The sequence below is a fragment of the Labrus bergylta genome, chromosome 5 (genome assembly GCF_963930695.1).
Source record: "Labrus bergylta chromosome 5, fLabBer1.1, whole genome shotgun sequence".
In the NCBI taxonomy this organism is placed as follows: domain Eukaryota; kingdom Metazoa; phylum Chordata; class Actinopteri; order Labriformes; family Labridae; genus Labrus; species Labrus bergylta.
Genome location: NC_089199.1, coordinates 10,849,078 through 10,867,884, shown reverse-complemented (window position 1 = coordinate 10,867,884; position 18,807 = coordinate 10,849,078). Strand labels below are relative to the sequence as shown.

Sequence of the window (18,807 nt, the reverse complement as noted above, 5' to 3'; positions counted from 1 at the left end):
CATGTTGACAAATTCCCACAGTTAGTATGAGAAACCTTAAGGAACCCTGTTAGTATATTTAGTCAGTAGAAGCAGCCCCAAGCAGCACGCAGACGGAAGGGGCAGAGTGGATAACTTACCCTGTCTGTCGTTGGTGTGATACAGGGTCTGTTGGCTCTGACGGATGGCGGCAGTGAGTGGCAGGTCGGCCTGCATCACCCACTCCTGACTGCCATTCACTACAGGCTCTGAGGGCATGGCCAGTGAGTGTCGCTTCGGTACGTCTTTTGTCAGTGTGGCCAGAGACTGCTTCGCCTGGAAAACAAAGAGACACAAATTGAGCATGAGCTGAAAGTTAAGGTGAAAATAAAGAAACCCCACTGACATTGACACATACATGCATTTTATCTTTGCAATTAATCTAAAATTCATTTATGTTTTTAATGTGTTTGAGTATTTAATTTTTCAGTCATAATTTTCCTTGTATTATAAGTCTGTTATATACAATGTAAGACACTTTCAGTTGCCTTTGAGCGTCACATGTAATCTGTAGATAAAAAGTTCTTGCCCTACATAAACTGACTGAGGCATGGATGCATTCATTTGTTGGTATTTACACACACAATGTGCAGACTACTGTATGCTGCAAAACTAATAAGGGACAGTAAGAGTTAAAACACATGCTGTCAGTTTTCTCCTTACTATAGTCAACAAATACCACAGAAAATAAACAAGGAATACAACATATTGTCTGTATCCTTAAGCCTGATACTGTTTTTCAGAATGTACCGTACCAATGACCTCCACTGATATATTTCAAATTCCACTAAAAAAACATCACTGAGTCAAACTGTTGCTGGATGATGATTGTTTTTTTCTTTATGGGTGCTGTAGTTATTAGAGTCAATTACACATTTTTGCTGTGTCAGCACAGCAATGGAAAAGGTCAAACTAAACCCGTAATAGATTAAGACAAAGGAAAAAAAAACACTCTAATGTTTGTGTCTGGAGGCACGTGTGCAAAATAGTGTCCAATGTGTTTTTTATGGACGCACACAAACACACAGAAAAAGAAGCAGGGTCAAAATCAGGGAAAGATTTAAGCAGCAGTTTGATTGCAAGGTCCAAATACTTAGAGACATTTGCAATATTCAGCATGAAAGTCAGTGCAGAGGCTCTTGTTGTTTCAGGTAGCAACAGGGAAAATGGTAGCATGCAGGTTCTGGAAGGAGAGTGGACTACTGGCTAACATAGGTGCTAATGGCAGGCTTATATCCACAGTCCTGTTAGACTTATTACATTACACTGTCCTACTACTAAAACACTCTCAAGTGCAAAATATCTATCAATCAGCTCAAGAAAAAAATACTTTTTACTTTTGATTCTGTAAGATTCAATCTACAGTTCCTAGCTGTCTTTTTTATTTTAATAAAATGTTACAAAATTGCCCCTGCTTTAAAGATGTTCATCTACCCTCAGAATGAATGAACTGAGAGAATGCGTTGGCTTGAAGCTTAGCGCGACAGCAGGGATTTGGAACGCATCAAGAGACAGACTAACACATAATTGATTTTGGTCTGTTCATGGGGTTGTTGAAAACAACGACAACAAACGAATTGAATTAGAGCAGATTTGACCTTTGAAGGTAACCAGAAGTTAAGAAAGTTAAGATCTGAGAATTGCATCATAAAACTTCACATTTCTCTGTGCCAAAACAATGCGAAACTCCCTGAAAAGGCCTTCTGTGGACATCAGACATGTATGGTATTTTAAAACAGAAAAGAAGGTAGAATGATATTCTGTGGCTCGGTTGCTTGACAGCGCTGCAGCTCTGGCATTGATGCACCAACAAATGTGATCTGTGATGCAGCTTGATGTGACGATCTGTGGGTGGTTATGACTTGCTGAGGGAGGAGAGAGATTAATGACACACAGACTGACAACTGTTCCTCCGAGGGAGTGACAACGCAACAGAGACAAACAGGCATGAATTTTCCTCAGCCTGGAGAAATGCTTAATGCTGCGAGAGATGGAAGGAATGAGGATACAGAGCAAAGCAGCTTACTGCATGTGTTTGTACTGATAGGGATGCAGAGACAGGAATGCAAACCCACACCTGGTTTACATTCATGTCATATAAACAAATGACTGATGCCAGGGTGACACTATTGTGCAAGAGTTTAAGAAAGTTGTGACTTTGTCTATGTGCACGGTGACCCACCATTGTGAGCTCGGCCTCCAGTTCTTTGACTCGGTTCTCCTTCATGTCCATCTGAGAGCGCAGGATGTTGGCCTGCTCTGTGGCTTCTTTGGTCTGTCTCCTTAGATCCCACTTCTCCCTCTCCAGCATGTCCTTCTCCTTCGCAAGAGCTTTCACTGCATCCTCGCTCTCCTGAAGAACACGCACACAAAGGTTAATCCCTGCCTGACTCACATATTACATTACATTCGAGCACAGGTACATTCTGTGCTGTATTTCAAAACGTACATTCATTGAAAAAGGGTAATGAGGACACTATCAGGCCAATTTAATTTAGTGATTGTTGTAACAGACCGTTACATTTGAGCATGTAACCTGACAGACACTGAAACTTGTTACAGTATTTAAGAGTTTGGAACAATATGATCTTGAATTAGCAAATCACATAAACAGGGACAGTCTGAAGGACTGTGACCAGATATATTCACATAAATCCCCCGTTCAGCAATTCAAGAGGACAACATTTGCATTCTATTACAGTTTTATTACACATTATTTGTTTAAGCGAAGCTACACATACATTTTTATTTCATTAATGTACAGTATGTGTCAACGATCAAACTTTCTTCTATGTGGGAATTTTATATCTTTGCAATTATTTATTTTACCATAAGTCAAACATGATCTGTTTAACATCCTCCTATACTTATGGGCACAAACAGTATGATATATATATAAAAAATAGATTAAAATGCGTTTAAATTTACGTTACAGTGTTCTGAATAGATTCATTTAATTTTGATATGCTGCTTATTGGGAAACTTTTATTTTGGATTTTTACTGACATGACACCATTATATATCTGAATTAAAAATGTGCTGGATCAGTGTTACCTTTCGGTGTTGGTCGTAGTTGCGTATGAATTCCCGCAGCTGCTCCTCTCTGCTCTCCAGTGTTGTGTACAGTTGCTGCATCTGACTTACCAGGTCTGCTTTCTCCACTTTTAGACGCTTACGGTCTGCTTTCATAGCTGCAACACACAGACCAACAGATTTACACAATGAAAGAACATGCATGCATAAAACAAGGTGCATTTTAACGGCACATTCTGCTGTCAAAATAAACTGAACAATTACAATAAATCCCTCAAATTTAGCTTTCTCTAAATCAGAAACAGAGCTTTGCATTTACAGTAGGGGCCCACTAGGTGGCACTATGCCTTCTGTTAATAAGGGGCTGCAGATGGTGCCTTTTATCAAAGAAAATGATGTAATCTTCTCAAATCATAATTGGCACAGTGGATCTTATTCATGAATGTATGAAACTGTTTTGGCTGGCATTTGGAGCCTCTGTCTGCTCACCCTGAGAAGACCTTTTGGAACTGTTTTTTCTTAAATACATGGACAACTCATCAGCCATGATGCAACCGGTGGAGCTCTATGCAAGCAAAAATAATAACAGAGCTCTCCTGAGAGTCTGTGTTCAACCAGAGAGGCGGGACTGTAACCTGTATTTTTCCTCACTCAGGAAGCATTCCTTTTGTCAGTGTTCATATTTTACTCCCTACATCCAAACCTGTTCTTCAGCAGTTACACAACACAGTTTACAAGTTTGCAGCTCAGCACCTGAGACTCTCAGAGGACAGAACCATTCAAAGCAGTTATTTTTTACTAAACTAAATACACGGTTCCCTTTTGGTTTCTCCGTCTCCATTTTGGTTTTTAGCAATTATTTTAAATGTAGGACTTATTTTTTATTCCTTCCCCAGCTCTGGGAACTGTTTGGTTACATAATGTGTGGATTTGTTTTCTACGAGAAATAAAAACAATCCAATACTTCATAATAATCACCACATTCCAGTCCACCTCAATACCACATTAATATTTCAGAGTCAAGCTTCTGTGCCATGATTGATGGATGTTAATTAAAACGAGGTGAACCTGGAGTCGACTTGGCTGCTCCTCAGGGCCAACACCCACTTTGGAATGATGTCGAAACACATACACATACACAGTAACCCTTGTAAATACCCCAAAAAAATTAGAACTGAACAAAACATTCCAAGTTTCTTAGTGTGCACAGGCTTCATGTTTTGGGCACATGGCAATAAAACTTTGTAAATAAATCTTATTCTTATCTTATTGGCAAACTTCTCTTTTTATTTGCTCAGATTAAACACTTTACACTACTGACATACAGACATTTCCCCAACTTCTTGCATCAAGGACAGTGAAATAGGAACTTGGTTTGGAGAAAGATGATGATCTTTATGCTTCTCTAAGAGCCACTGGTGTTTTACAATTCAATATTGGAACAAGAAGTTATGTGTGAAGGAAGAAACGTGTGGTTTTATGGATTCAAAGATTCCTAGTTTGTTTGTTTTGGTGCTCTACTGGGAACCAAGGGATACAAAAAAAATATTTTTTACATATGGATGATGCACAAAAACTAAGTTGGCTGTTCACACACACATTATTTGATTTGTTAAGATTTTCTTTGTTTATGGTCACTAAATGACTCCCTGTGCTTTGTTTTACAAAAATCTAAATTAACATGATGGGGGAACTGAAAGAAGATCATTTAAAGCTTATGGGAAATTAATTATTACACATTATTTACACATATTATAGTTAAAAAAAAACAGTAAAACATATTCCTAGAATCATGACTAAAACATTTTAGCATAGTGGACATATTTGAATAGAAATGTATGGCAACCCCTATATCGAGGATTTTATGCAATTACAACACAATTTGAGAACACTATCATTTTGGTGGTAACAACTTGAGTTAGCCAGTTGTTGTTTGTTGGCTTGTAGTAATAATTTTCTCACGTTTACTATCTGTCCATTTGTTTGAAATATGCATATATGTATATGTGATTTGATAGTATACCCAAGACATACTATTTATTACAAATGTTTCTGCTCTGTTTTTGTGATACCAAAAGAGGTCTAGTATTAATGTTTGATATAAACTAATGTCTTAAAATCAAATATGGGAAACATTTAGCATGACACATAAACAATCATTACTTATCCTTTTCATTTGCTGCTTATTGGGTACTGTCAAAGTGTGGGGATGGTTTGTCACAATGTTTCGAATATGCCCCTTCAAATGGAAACAAATGACCAAAAACCTTTCCCAGAGCCAATTTTTTTGTTGCAATTTGAGAACTGTTTGCTTTAAAAGGCGACTTTTCTTGCAATATTTCAATTCAAAGTGTGACACTTCTAACTGAAAGTCTCCACAGCTGTATTTCCTGTATATTCAAGCTATTGGAAAGAATACTCTGGTGGATTAGGTAAGACTAAAAGATTCCTGTGTGTGGGTTCCTGACCTTGTAAGGCCTCTTTGGCACGGTCCAGTTCCTGCTCCTTGTCGCCTAGCTGCACACGGAGTTCGGTGGCTGAGAGCAGGTTGGCGGAGCAGCCTCCCTGCGTCTCCTCCAGGTCCTTACTCAACATGTCCTTCATTTGCCTGAGCAGGTGGACCTCCTCCTGAAGCTGGGCCACCTCCTCACGCAACAACACTGAGGGAGAAAGAGAGAGAGAAAGAGAGTTTGGGAATATAAGTATGCAGAAGAGGAGTGACATGCTTTAGAGTTCAGGACTGAGGGGGGTGTGACATCAAGGGAGAAATGGAGTGACTGTACAAAACAAGTAAAAATAAGGAGGAAATTGAAAGATTAGACCATAGGGAAGTTTAAGAAAAATGCTTCAAGCATAGGAGTGCAGATAGGTTATGTTGTGTGCCCCATGTACAGAGGCTATTAGTCCCTGTACATTAGCAGCAGATGGTGGTTTCTTATCCATCCTCTGCCCTTTGCTGCATGTCGTCCCCTACTCTCTCCAACTAACATTTCCTGTCTCTCTTTAGCTGTCCTATCAATAAAGGCAGAAAAGCCTAAAAAACAACTTTAAAAAAAGTACAAAGTCATAACGGAGTATTGATCTAGTAAGAAAATACTACAAATATTATACTCGACAAAGAAAAACCTCAAGACCCACAGCTACACCTCAGCATGTGGCCGAAGGTGTTGAAGAATTTAGACAAATGCTGAGTGACAGATGCCTGTGAGGGTAGCGGGTAAGTGAGAGACACTGATAAAACTTAATAAAACATCAGCGACAGACACCAAGCTGTCCTCAGTGCCCTGTTTTCCATCAGCTGTGAAATAACTCCAACCCGCGGGGGGAAACAGACAAACAACCAGGAGTAGGAGACAGAGGAGAGGACACTGGCGAAACTGAGGAGTGACCTAACAGCTATAGGAGGTGAGGGACACTTAAGCTGAGTGAGGGGACAGAACAGATAAAGTGGATAAGAAAAGGTCTCTCATCGGTTGTATTTTAGTCCACTGAAGTAAATCCATACCAGCAACAGAGGAACAATATGTCATTATGATTTATATCGCACACTTTAGGGTCAGAACGTCTGTTACAGAAGGATGCACACTTTCCATAAGAGTGGAGAAAATTTAACAAACATGCAGCCCAAACACTGAACTATACTGACAAAAAACCTGCTGCCCTTCATGATACATGTGTCATTTCACAGAAAGAACTAACTTAGATAACACAGAACAGGTCCCATCATAAACCAAGTGGATCAGTAAAGAAATAATGGACAACTATTTTATTAGCGAACAATGGTATAAGTCATTAAGCGACTTCTCATATCGTTAAAATAATTTCTCTTTTGATATAAATGCAGTATTTGCTTCTTTCTGTTTTTTGATCATTTTCAGACAAAATTAGCAATCATGAGCTCTGGAAACTTTCGATAAGCATTCTCAACTATTAGCAGCCTCTAAACAAACCAATGCCTCACAAATGAGGCTATAATTAAACAATTTGTCATATTAGAATTAAAATAAAAGAAACAAGATTAAGAGTCCGCAGCCAAGCTAGCATCCCCAGAGGCTAAATTAAAGAGAAAGCTGTTAGAAAAATGTTGAGGCCAAATATTTGTTTCTGACCTTAAGCAGTTGCGGAGAATTTAGTATAATTATTATCTAGCGGGCGGTTTCATGATTTTAAAGGCCCACATAAATACTTTGCAAATAGTAATAATAATAATAAACGCATCTCTGCCAACAAAAATATGTCAGTGCATGTGATTCTCTGCTTGAAATGTGGGCCTTTTAAATTGAGGACACTAATATATATTCATTACATTAGAAAAGATTATTCATAGGACTTTTTTATTCAGTTAAAAGCAAAGTCTGCACAAAGAAACACAAAGTATTATGAGATTGATGAATAATATTAGTGTTGCAGGTATTCTATCCCATATAGGACTGTGCACATTTAAGCTAGACCTGATGTTGACTATTGGTTAGCTTGATTAGTTGGTACTTATTGCTCATTTTATTATCTCTATTTTATTTTATTTCCTACTGCTGTATTGTGTGAAGAGCAACGGTAACACCCAATTTCCCCCCTGGGATTAATAAAGTTTTTCTGATTCTGATTCTAATTCTGATTCAAAATACTCAGTGAACCAAAAGAAAGTGGAATGTTTGCATAAAATGTTTTCACTAGACATTTCACCATTACCTACAAATGACAACCTGCTGGTGGAGCAAGAAATAGCCAGGAGATCACCAAATTTAGTAGGCTTCATTCTCTGGAAACCATGAATGTATGCACGCATGTTTGGACATTTCTGTCTGAATCACAGAGGTGGACAGACTGTCAAGCATTGCCATCCTTAAAACACCTATGAAGTAGAGTGTGCCTGTAAATTTATGCTAAACTGCATATGACTTTCTGTGAAACCTGGTAAAATTGGAGAGCAAGTGTGCACACGACAAAGTCTGCATGTGTGTATTCTCTGCAGGCCTGCAGCCAGACGCTGTGGGGCTGCAGCAGCTCCGATAAGAGAGGAAGGGACAGTCCATCGGTCTCTGTCGACTCAGGACTATGAAAACATACTGAGCAGTTCTGTGCTGCATGTGACAAAAAGAGTTTGTTTCCAAGAGAGAGCAATCTGTCTCGGCCTCCTTGCAGCTTAAATCTGCTTATTCATCTGTTTACCTACAGGCTTTCCTATATTTGTCGCAGGCAGCCTTGCTGCTGCTGCTTTCAAAGCCACTGAACAGAAAGTGAAAGTGAATTTTTATTTCAGGAGCTTTGATACGTTTGGATTAATCTTCAACTCCAAACAGGCTGTTTAAATTATCTGCTGCTCTCGCTCTATAGTCAAGGTTGATCTCTTCTCGCGAACTCAGCACAGCAGTTTTCTTTAGCTATAATTAGTTATATGCAATCATTTTTAAATGAGCCAATTTGAACCTTTTTATACGTACGTATGTACACACATTTTCGTAGTTTACATATCATCACACATAGAAAACTAGTCTTACTCTCAGCAAATTAAAAACGGAATTAGAAATGTATCTGGAGGAGGATTTACAGTGGATTAAGTGAAACGTGTCAAATTCATTATTAAATCAGTGCATAATTCTCCAAAATCCAATTTTGCATTCATTTCCAGCATCCTCCCCTCAACCGATAATACACATAGTCCCACAACAAACACTCCAGGGGCGAAAGCACATACAAAAGGCTTGCCCATTTTTCCTATTCCAGGTTTCATGCCTCAATCAGGAAGCCAATGTAAACTTCCAAAGAAACAAATATCTTGTATATCTTGATCTTGACCCTGAATATTAGGCCATTTCTCATCAATCAAAAAAAAACCCAGAAATGCTGCATCAATGCACACTGAGCAGAGCTGAGGATGCAGGAAAGGCACTCACAGACACAAACCATCTACCGATAGATAATTTCCTTCAACATATCACATAACTATTCTATTCCATCTAAAAAGCTATTTAAATTGACAGGAGTCATAGCAACCACACGCTGTAGTCCATATGCTGTTATCATGCGGGCTCTCTCAGCTCTGACCTCTGAGTGGTTTTGCAGCCGAGCTGTTAGTCCTCCTACAGAAGAAGAGGAGCCCACTCTTCTTCTCTGACTTCTTCGTATTCAGCAGACGCCCATTCAATTAACTTCTCATCCAAGCCATCCATTAAAGGGTCCATCAAAGCCAGCCGGGACCAGGCCATTACTCCCTGTCCCTTTTCCCTCACATGGCAGAGCTGTCACAAGCACACACACATAAACACAACACACACACACATAAACACACACAGAGCTATAGAGCGCTGTGTAGACACTGTTAGCCTGCAGAAAACAGAGGCATCGTTCTCTACTTGTAGAGATGAAGTGGGGGCTGTAAATGTGTGGACTGGCAGTCAAAGACCTGAACTAGTCTCTTATGAACCATATGCAGGATTAAAAAGGACCAATTTCCATATATGAATGTTCAAAGATGCTAAAAGAGAGCTGTGCTGGGATATTGAGTTTGGACGAGAAGTTAAATTTAGGGTTATTGCTCTCGTTGCAAAAAACAAATCAGATTTAAAAGCAGTTTGAGACTAACTATTCTCAGTGCATGTAAAATGGACTCGGTCTTAACTGGCTATAAATATGCTTTCTGCATGTAAAATAATCCAAGCTTTTAAAAAGTCTTTTGGTCATATAATATAACTTCTCAGTATTCTCTCACCATTAACACAGATAGATTTGGTTTGATTTTTCTAAACTTTGACTTATCTTCTTTTAACCTTCTTCCCAACATCTGCATATAAATGAGATGATGTTTTTTTTTGTTCTTCTCAAAGTGCTGAATAGTTTAAGGACTGCAGGCCACTATTAGTTTTTAATATTGGTTAATATTCAGATTATTTTCTAAATATAGAGTTTAGTCCAACCAAAACCCAAATATATCGTTATATATACAGTTTCCAATGACAAGAAGCTGGGGAACGTATTAGATATAACATATCTATTTATATGTCTTATCCAAAGCTGTGAAATGTGAAGTTGTTTATGTGTGCAGCTGATCCACCCAGCTGTTTCAGTGCAAGTCTTTTGTATGTGCTTTAACCTACAAGTGTTTGATAGAACCAGAGGGAACCATGCTGACTTTTCTTGTCTTCTTCTCTCATGTACAGATAGTTCGATAAAAAGTCCATACAGCTTTAATGCTGTATGTGGACATATGGAACTGTGTGAGCTTTTGTGTTAATGCTAAATATTTGATCAAAATCTCCCGTGAACAACCAGCTCATATTAATGCAGTTTTGTTGGACACTGGAGGAGTCAAGGACATTAAATTGCACATATTGAAGAAGCAGTTTATGGTTTTAAAAGAAAAAAAACAGGTGCTTTAAATCATCCTTATATTGCAGCATTACCGACCTTGTAAATAAACATGTAACAAACACATTTAAATACACTGCAGCGGTGTGACAGGCAGGAAATACAGGGCAGGACGGCTTCTCGGGCTGGTTTATCAGCTTTGGCCTTCAAATATATCAGGAGCTCATTTTAGAGATATAACAGTGAGAACTGTCGAGAATACTTCAAGATCCCTATGAGCCTTCTTCAAACTGTGTAACAAATACAGAACACAGAGAGATTTTCTTCAAGGATTTGTATTTAATGTTATCAAAATCAAATTACACGTTAAAATACAGTTTAGTACTGGTATTGGCTTTTTATCGTCAGTGTCCCCAGTAATGCGGGAATAATTGTGGAAGTCCACTGCAGACTTCTCCTCTTCCCTGTCAGATCCTATGGTATTGGTGCACACAGCTATAATATGTTATCTATAAGGTGCATAGGGTATAGGGGTTGTGTGTATGAGGGGGGATGTTAGTGGGATCACAGCTAAAGGATGAACACAGTAATGGCTTTCTACAGAAAGTGCTGAGAGATCTTCTGCTGTAGCATTGCAGGGGTTGCAGCTAACCCGGCAGGGCATCATAATGACATCATTTATATGGTGCATTCCTCGCAGAAATCCCTATGCAGTAAATAATTTAATCCATAAACAAAAGACACCTATTTCTAAGTATTCTTTATAGAGAATTAAGGCAAAATGACAAATGCTCAATAGGTATGTCTAATACAGCTTTTCTGTAACTGGCTGATATGAGCAGATCTGTTTGAAACTACACAGGAAATACTTTGTAATAAGCTCTTCTTTCATTCGCTCGTCTTGTTAATAAACTTAACCTTGTCTGAACCAATGAAAACATGAAAAACGTGTTTTTCACATCCTGCATGCTCCTAAACTTCCTGTAAAATGGGATATTGACGTACTCTAGGTTTGTTCATGCAGTGCAGATGACTGTTGACTGTCTGAAGAAGTAGTTTGAGTGGCACTGGGCCTCTGTAATGTCTCTTTAGCTAAACAATATGACAGGCACTTAACCAAATAAGCTCCTGTTTATGTTAACCATAACTAACATCTTATTGACCTTCATACAACATTTATATATGTTTTTTCTTCATCTGGTGGTCCATGTTATTCCTGCTCTACATGCTCTATTAAACTTCTCGAGACTTTACCAGAGTATTCTTATTAAACCATCAGCACCGGGACACTTTTTAAAAAATGTGCAAGTTTCTCTACAGCTGAGATGCTCTTACCATGTCTTGTTGCTGTGTTGTACTTATACAGATGAGCAACTGGAAACACATTTCATGGTGAGGATTTGAAGGTACATATTTGCTACAGCAGCTGTGGCATCATATGTGCAATATTATCTTATCAGTTATGAGAATATACTCATCATTATATTAGTCTGTTCACTGAAGTGTCTTCCCCTGTTGCTGCTGGGTTACCGTACTTGATTTGTGTGCGTGTGTGTGTGTGTGTGTGTGTGTGTGTGTGTGTACATCTGCTCACATCTGGCTATTTCTGCACTGTATTAGGAGAGGAGCACACGTCTGCTGAGCTTTGGCCTTCACTAATTAAAGTATAAAGATCAGTTGAGATTACTCTGGGAGAAGACAGCAGTCTGCTTCAGCTCCTGATTAAACTCATCACGCAGGTAACACTAGCCTTGACAGGCAGGGAAAATAGAGTGTGGATGGACTAAAGTAAACCCTGTAAGTTATTTATATTTAGGAGACTGAGATAAACTTTGCCATATTCATAATCTATGCTGCCTTAGAGTGCTTTCTTACTGTATATGACAGTATGGATATAAGAAAAAGTTTGCTGTACAGGAGAGAATATGTTTTATGCAGTATGGAGAGCTTGTCAACACAATCCATCTATTTCAAGGTATGTCTCACATGCAGTACAAGCATGAGCTACATCATCTTTGATTTCTACCACTGCATGGGTTCAGGGATGGTAATATTTAGGTCCATCCCTTTTGTCTTGATTCAAATATCTCAACAGTGGAAGGATGAGCAAGCATTTTCTTTTTGTAAAAAAAACTATGGGCGAAAGAATGGATATTATTGACTTGACGGCTCAATCACCATTGAAAGTTTAACGGAAACGTCCTGGCAGTTATAGGATGGACGATGATAACATCAAGTAGACATCCATGTTCCCCTGAGGGTAAACTGTTGTGTTCCCTTCACATTTGACGTTGCACAAGACATCACTTAAAACTTCAGTCCCTCGATGACTTTGGTTTATGACAGAAAACTATGAAAACATTTCCATCTGACTTTTATCTTGGGGTTTCTCAGCAAATATTAGCTTTGCAAACATGCAAAAGTTTGAAACACAATATACTGAGTTTTTTTTCTTTGTTAATTCTGATTTTTAAATGTGTAAGCTAGTCAGCAAAGAGAGCCGTGAAACCAGAACAAGGGCTACATCGGGTGGAAACTGTAGAGCAACAAAACGCAGAACTACATTTGCTCGGTCATCCTTCTCAGTCAGAGGAGCACCTCTGGAACACGTGACCATCTGAAATTAAAAGACTGACAGAGTTCAAGGTTTTTAAGACACAAGTAAAACAGCGGCTGAAACTGAAGCAAGTCTGTAAGCATTGAGTGCTTCCTTTTATAATCCTCATTTTACTGTTTGGTCTTATTTAGTCTCTTATAATATCTATATTTGTGTAGTATCACTGATTCTGTATTTCTTATTATGTCTAACGATTCTGTTTTAATCCAAGCCTAGCCAGGGTCAGGGGTTATTAGCCACAGCTGGAACCTGTATGCATGGCATCTATCTTTGTATTTTACATATGAAGCAATGTGTATTGTGTCCCTGTTAAATAAACAAACAAATAAAATACATAACATTACACAAGCAATAGCATCCTCATTTTGCCAGGTTAGCATTTAGCTCAACACAATACTGAAACTAACAAAGTCTAAAAGAGCTTTGAAAATGGCTCTAGATTCTTAGTTTTGTTACAAAATTAGACAAGTTACAAAAACAGACAACAAAGACAGAAAAAATGACAAATATGCAAAGTGAAACTAGTTCATATAAATTGAAATTGTATCTTACAAGACCCCATAGTGGTAACCCGTTTGTTTTGTGTTTCCCTTAATAGAATAATCTTGACATCTTAGAGACTCTGTTTACAACTCCAGACAAAAGGAAAATCCAACTGCTTCTTCAGGATTAGTAGAAGAATAGCACCAAATCCGCCCCAAACTGATATCTGACAGAAGTACTGGTGGGGGGGGGAGCATAAGACTGAAAGGCTTCAGAAATAAAAATAAATTCATTTTGTAAACAGCTCCCTGCTGAGCCTCAAAACATGGGGAGGTTGTGGGTGGGTGGCAGAGGTAGGCAACAGTGATTAGGGGCTCTTTTTTTAAATCATCTGCAGGACTAAATTTAGAATATTTATTGTCGTGGTCTCGGGGGGAACTTGATCAGAGGTTGTATAGACCTGTGTGGGTTGTATAGTTTCAGATTTGACATGCTTAATCTAGAAATAGCTGTTAAAGCCATGACAAGCATCCATCTCAAATTCCAAGGGATCGAAAAGAGAAAACAGAGCAACCTTATTCCTTTTTTTTCCCCCCGACACGCTGAGACACCAGGCACCGTGCTTTCTGCATCCTGAAAAGCTACGGCATGCATGTAAGGGTCAGGTCAATTTCCTACTCAGGGTATCACACTGCCTCTCTATAATATATATGGGCATAAATAATTAATTTAGCTAGCCTTCAAACCTACCTGACTGGAGTATAACTTGCTTAATGGTAATTCATCCTGCAGACCAAACATGCATTCACTGGTTCAGTTGATCTAGGCAATCAGAGTATATGATGATGATGGTATTGTTTTACTCTATAAAGTCTAAATGCTAAGTAGCATAAGAATTTTCTGTTGCCTGTTTTTTGTTATGTGTTTGAATCCTCCTTCCATTCAAAGGGCCCTTAGTGTACAGTATATGTGTGTGAGTATACAGTATCTATTGGGACCCGCTTCCATTAATTAATTGCCTGTGGGTTTACATTACAACTGAGGTCAGTACAAGGATGCCAAGTGCAGATAGCTGTAATTGATTCACACGTTTATTATGTGCAGATTAGGCACTCTGCCAGGGATGAACCACTGGATGAGCTCTGAGAACTTAGACAAGGCTATTTGGATTTCTAACACGGCTGTCCTGGTCCATGCCCTTACTGTCACTGGACACCGGCGTCATTCACTGCCCATTTTTGGGTTTGTTTTAAAGAAAGGGGATAAGCTAGCAATTACACAAAATCCATTTACTTATGTGGTGGTTCTGAGGAGGAACAGAGAATCTTTTGATTTTGTAAACAAGTTTTCAATAATAATAATGATAATATGATTTTTCCCATTGTGTTAATTAAATTCATTTAAGAACAAAGACTGGAATTGGGGGTTAACAATCAGCCTGGTTGTGCTTATTAAAAGAAAAAAAGCCACTCTAAAGCTTATAAGAGTTTATCTTGTTTTTTTTTTTATCTGTACAAAACTGAGGTGTTGAAACATGACATTTCCTTCTTATGGGAGTTATACTCTACCTTCCTGAAAAAAACTAATGATGTGTTAAACAATATCTTTTGATCTCTAGAGGTGCTGGTGGCTGGGATTGTTATCTTTTTTCTTCAAATGTGGACATTTTATTTCCTCATGGTTTCATGCTAGGCTTAGCTCGGCTTACTACTTGCTGGCTGTAGCTAACCAAACTGACCTGAGTGCCTCAATCTAAAACTAAATCTAAAAACAAACAATCAGCATGAAGGTGAAATGCAGAATTTGTGGCAAACTGTTCTTTAATGATCTGGAGAGTTTGTGGTTAAATCCCTGTTTACAAATTCAACAACAGAACAGCTTATCCTCATTCAACGTATTTAGAAGGCATTCTTTTTTTTTGTACACTGGTTGGATTGTAGAGAGATAGCTCAACAATTCAACCAGAGAGCACTCAAAAAAAGTCCTTAGCTCAGGTGGACATGAGGATATTTTTTAGGTATTTATGTAAATAAGGGCATACACTGTAACTGGTCTTAAACATCTACATCTTAATCCATCTAAACACTGGCTGAGCAGAGTACTCAGCAAAGGGGCGCGGCCCATGATGTTAACCAACTTGTATATACCACAGAGGAACAAATGCCACAGGGCCTTTGTCCCGCTTTTGGATCTGTTGAAGACTAAACATCTGTCAGAACCAGCAGGATCTGGTCTGTGGAGAGCTGGAAATGATTTGATGTGAAACCTCCCTCATGTCCCGGGGCAGGGCAGCAAATTCCCCCAAGCTGTGTGAGACTCTGGAAGTGCCACTGAAATGTGTAGGAAACTTAAAGAGTCTCACAGAGGAGATCAAATCAAGTGAAATATGTACACAGTGTGCTCATTAATATTCTGTTTTACATGTATAGAGATGATGAGAGTGATAATGGTTCTTGATTAGCAACAGCTCTACCAGACACTGAGGAGAAATGATACTAAAAACAACAAATGATGGAGATTTGCCACATCCTGTCTGTTATGTGTTTTTGTTAACAACAAAACTTTGAGCATGAAGTTTATAGTTATTGTGCCATCTGTCTGTTTTAGTGCAACCTCTCAAACTCATTATCTTCTGCAATTTTTAGTAGTGACCTCAGGGTACAACAGCCAAGCAGGGAGCCCACTAAACACAGCGGAATTAAACTCAACACTAAACATTCATGAACCATCACAACATACACACAAGTGCATATGAATGTGAAGATCAACACACACACACACAAACAATCAATCACACAAACAATAAAACCTGCCAATGACATCCAAAACCAAACTTTCTTCTCAAAGAATCATCAGACTTCAAATAACTGAACTTCATTGAACATCTTGGTATTAATCGTAGTCATTACCGCTCACATGATGCAATATTTAGTACGTCTACTAAAATACTGAATTCTGCATACAGCACAGAATCTAACCGAATAGTATTCATTCATAAAAAATGCTTATAGCAGATTAACAGAGGATCATTCTATAATATGGAGATGTCAGACCAGCTTTAAATCGTATCTTGAGAAAAACAATAAAAAGATTTTGATATGGAATATGTTTTAAAAATGCAGGTCTGTGCCAAAGATCATCAAGATAGTACACCTGCAGTAAAATCACAATGTATTGATGTTCGCTTACATATTGTGGTGAAAAAATAATAACACCTTTAAAAAATCCTTGATTGAAAGTTAAAGTCCCGCATTCATGGTTTTACTTTAAGTACAGAAGAAGTGTTTTTAGGGTCATAACATCTAAGAAAAGTTATTTATCGTCATGATGGAAAATGCACCTTTTTCCAGGTGTAATGCTGTTAGAAATATCTGTTAGAATAAACAGCATCTTAACATTTCAGATGGTTCAGGTTGGATAAATGTTGTCCACTTTATATTCAAACTGAATTGATTTAAGTTGTTTGTAGTCATAACGCACGCTGGAAGCTATTTGGATGATACAAATTAACATGTTTTGGATATATTTAGGAAGAAATGGAAGTGAACTCTGATCCTACTCTCTCAAATATATATCATTAAGGCAAATGTGTCTTTAGCAGGCACGTCGCCAGGTCATTTTTACTGGGGCTCAAGTCCCGAATGTTTTGAGTATAGCCCCAGATATTATTTTAACACAAGTCTTTGTAACATAACAGTCTGTCAAAACTGGAATAGGTCTCTGGTCTTTGGTAAAATTAAATTAAAAAGTCTCTGTGTTTTGGGATGAATATAAAAAAAGATGACAGTTAAAGGTCATGGATTTCTTCTTCACCATTCTTCACCATTTGGTGACATACAAGTCACCGAAAGATGACGAATGCAGGCATTTTATTACTTCAAGCTTAAATTCCAGCCCTCCATTACCTACCTAATGTGAGGTAGCTGAATCTAAAACAATATCTTCTTAATGATAAATGGATGACATCTTTCTAATTAAAAAAGGACTTGATTTCCCCAATAAATATAGTGTGGCAGAGGCTTGACCTTCCATCACTGTATGAATCCCATTCAACGTCAAACATTGTTAGTTTAAGTTAGATTTTTGTTGGGTTCGTCATTCAAATTCCTTTCACACAATCAACACAGGCAATCACGCACACACGTGCACTTGAGCCTACTCACACACACTAAAGACCCGTTTATGGCCTGAAGTGCACACCCAAGCAACATCTTCCTACGCCACTATCTCCCCCTCTGTCACTCACCGGCCTTCCCCTCCTCCTTCTCGGACCTCATGTCCTCCTCGGCACAGGCTCCGCTTGACTCCACTGTCAACTGTGGTGTGAGCTCTCATAGCAGGTGGGAAAAAACAGGAACACACACTTCATAGACTCACACACACACACATCACATGTAGACTTACAGATCAGTGCACACACCTTTCAAACCAACATACTGACTGCACCAACACAGCCGGCCGCTCCCAGCCCTGCTAGCTGAGGCTCCACCCAGACAGGTTACCAGGAAGTCTGTGTTCCGCCCCGACCCCAGAAAGCTGCTTGGTTACATTTCCTGCTCCTTTTCTCTCTGTCTGTTCTCTGTTTTTTGTTTCTTTCTTTTCCACTTTCTATGTACCTGTTTAGTGACACGCCCTGCAGCATCTAGGACAACTTTCACCCCATGCCCACTACTGCTTCCCCCCCTCTCTAGAGTACAGATGAGAGGGGGAGGGGAAAACAAACTGCACCTCAGGCCTCAGGTAATAAAGCAGGTGAGTCAGTGGAGCTCTCACTCCACCTCATGGCCGAGAGCAAGCAGAGGAGGGCGAGATCAATTACGCTGAACAGAGAACAATAAAGCACCTTACTGCATGTTTAAAAGTCATGCACTCCCTCTGAGCCCATGCAGTCTTTGTAGCCCACACAAGTTTACATTAGACGCTTCCTGAAATCTGGACGTGTGCTTCGACCCGCAGAGATAGGATTGCACATTTAGTATTAAAATGCTGTAAGTGTAACATTTGTATAACCACGTTGAAAAATGGACCAGGAAGGAGGACTGATGTGAGGTTCATCCTTACCTCTACACTTCAAGATTGGATAATTAGTAAGAACTTTCCTGTGTTATCTTTTACCCCTCTTCTGTCTGGCATTAGGGCAGTCTGTGTCATAACTGATGGGAATTTGGCTGTGTGTGGACACAGTTACAGAGGTCCGGTTTGCCTCACAGGGCTCTTAGGGCTTGAAACCCTCAGGCAGGTACAGGTGGTACGAGAAAAACAGATAGGGACGCAGCAGAATTAATTCAGCCTTTAGACCATGGCTGCATATAAACTTATAATGGATTTTCTTTAGTTTATGAGCAGAAGAG

At 38.9% G+C, this 18,807-nt stretch overlaps 1 protein-coding gene across 10 annotated transcripts in view; it reads right to left on the bottom strand.

Moving 5' to 3' along the window:
• Positions 1-18,807, bottom strand: part of kaznb (kazrin, periplakin interacting protein b) — a 108,646-nt gene that overhangs the window by 7,423 nt on the left and 82,416 nt on the right. For 9 of the 10 annotated variants that reach the window (XR_010666411.1, XM_065954740.1, XM_065954738.1 and 6 more), the window contains 4 exons: positions 5,520-5,711; positions 3,073-3,209; positions 2,201-2,371; positions 120-294 (listed from right to left, as the gene is read on the bottom strand). Coding sequence is in view for 9 of the 10 variants with exons in the window: in XM_065954740.1 (XP_065810812.1) it covers positions 120-294; positions 2,201-2,371; positions 3,073-3,209; positions 5,520-5,711 (675 nt within the window). In the remaining variant the exon portion in view is untranslated. Of the gene's footprint in view, positions 1-119; positions 295-2,200; positions 2,372-3,072; positions 3,210-5,519; positions 5,712-17,702; positions 18,023-18,807 lie in introns of those variants that run through there. The other variant, XM_065954743.1, reaches the window with a different exon arrangement.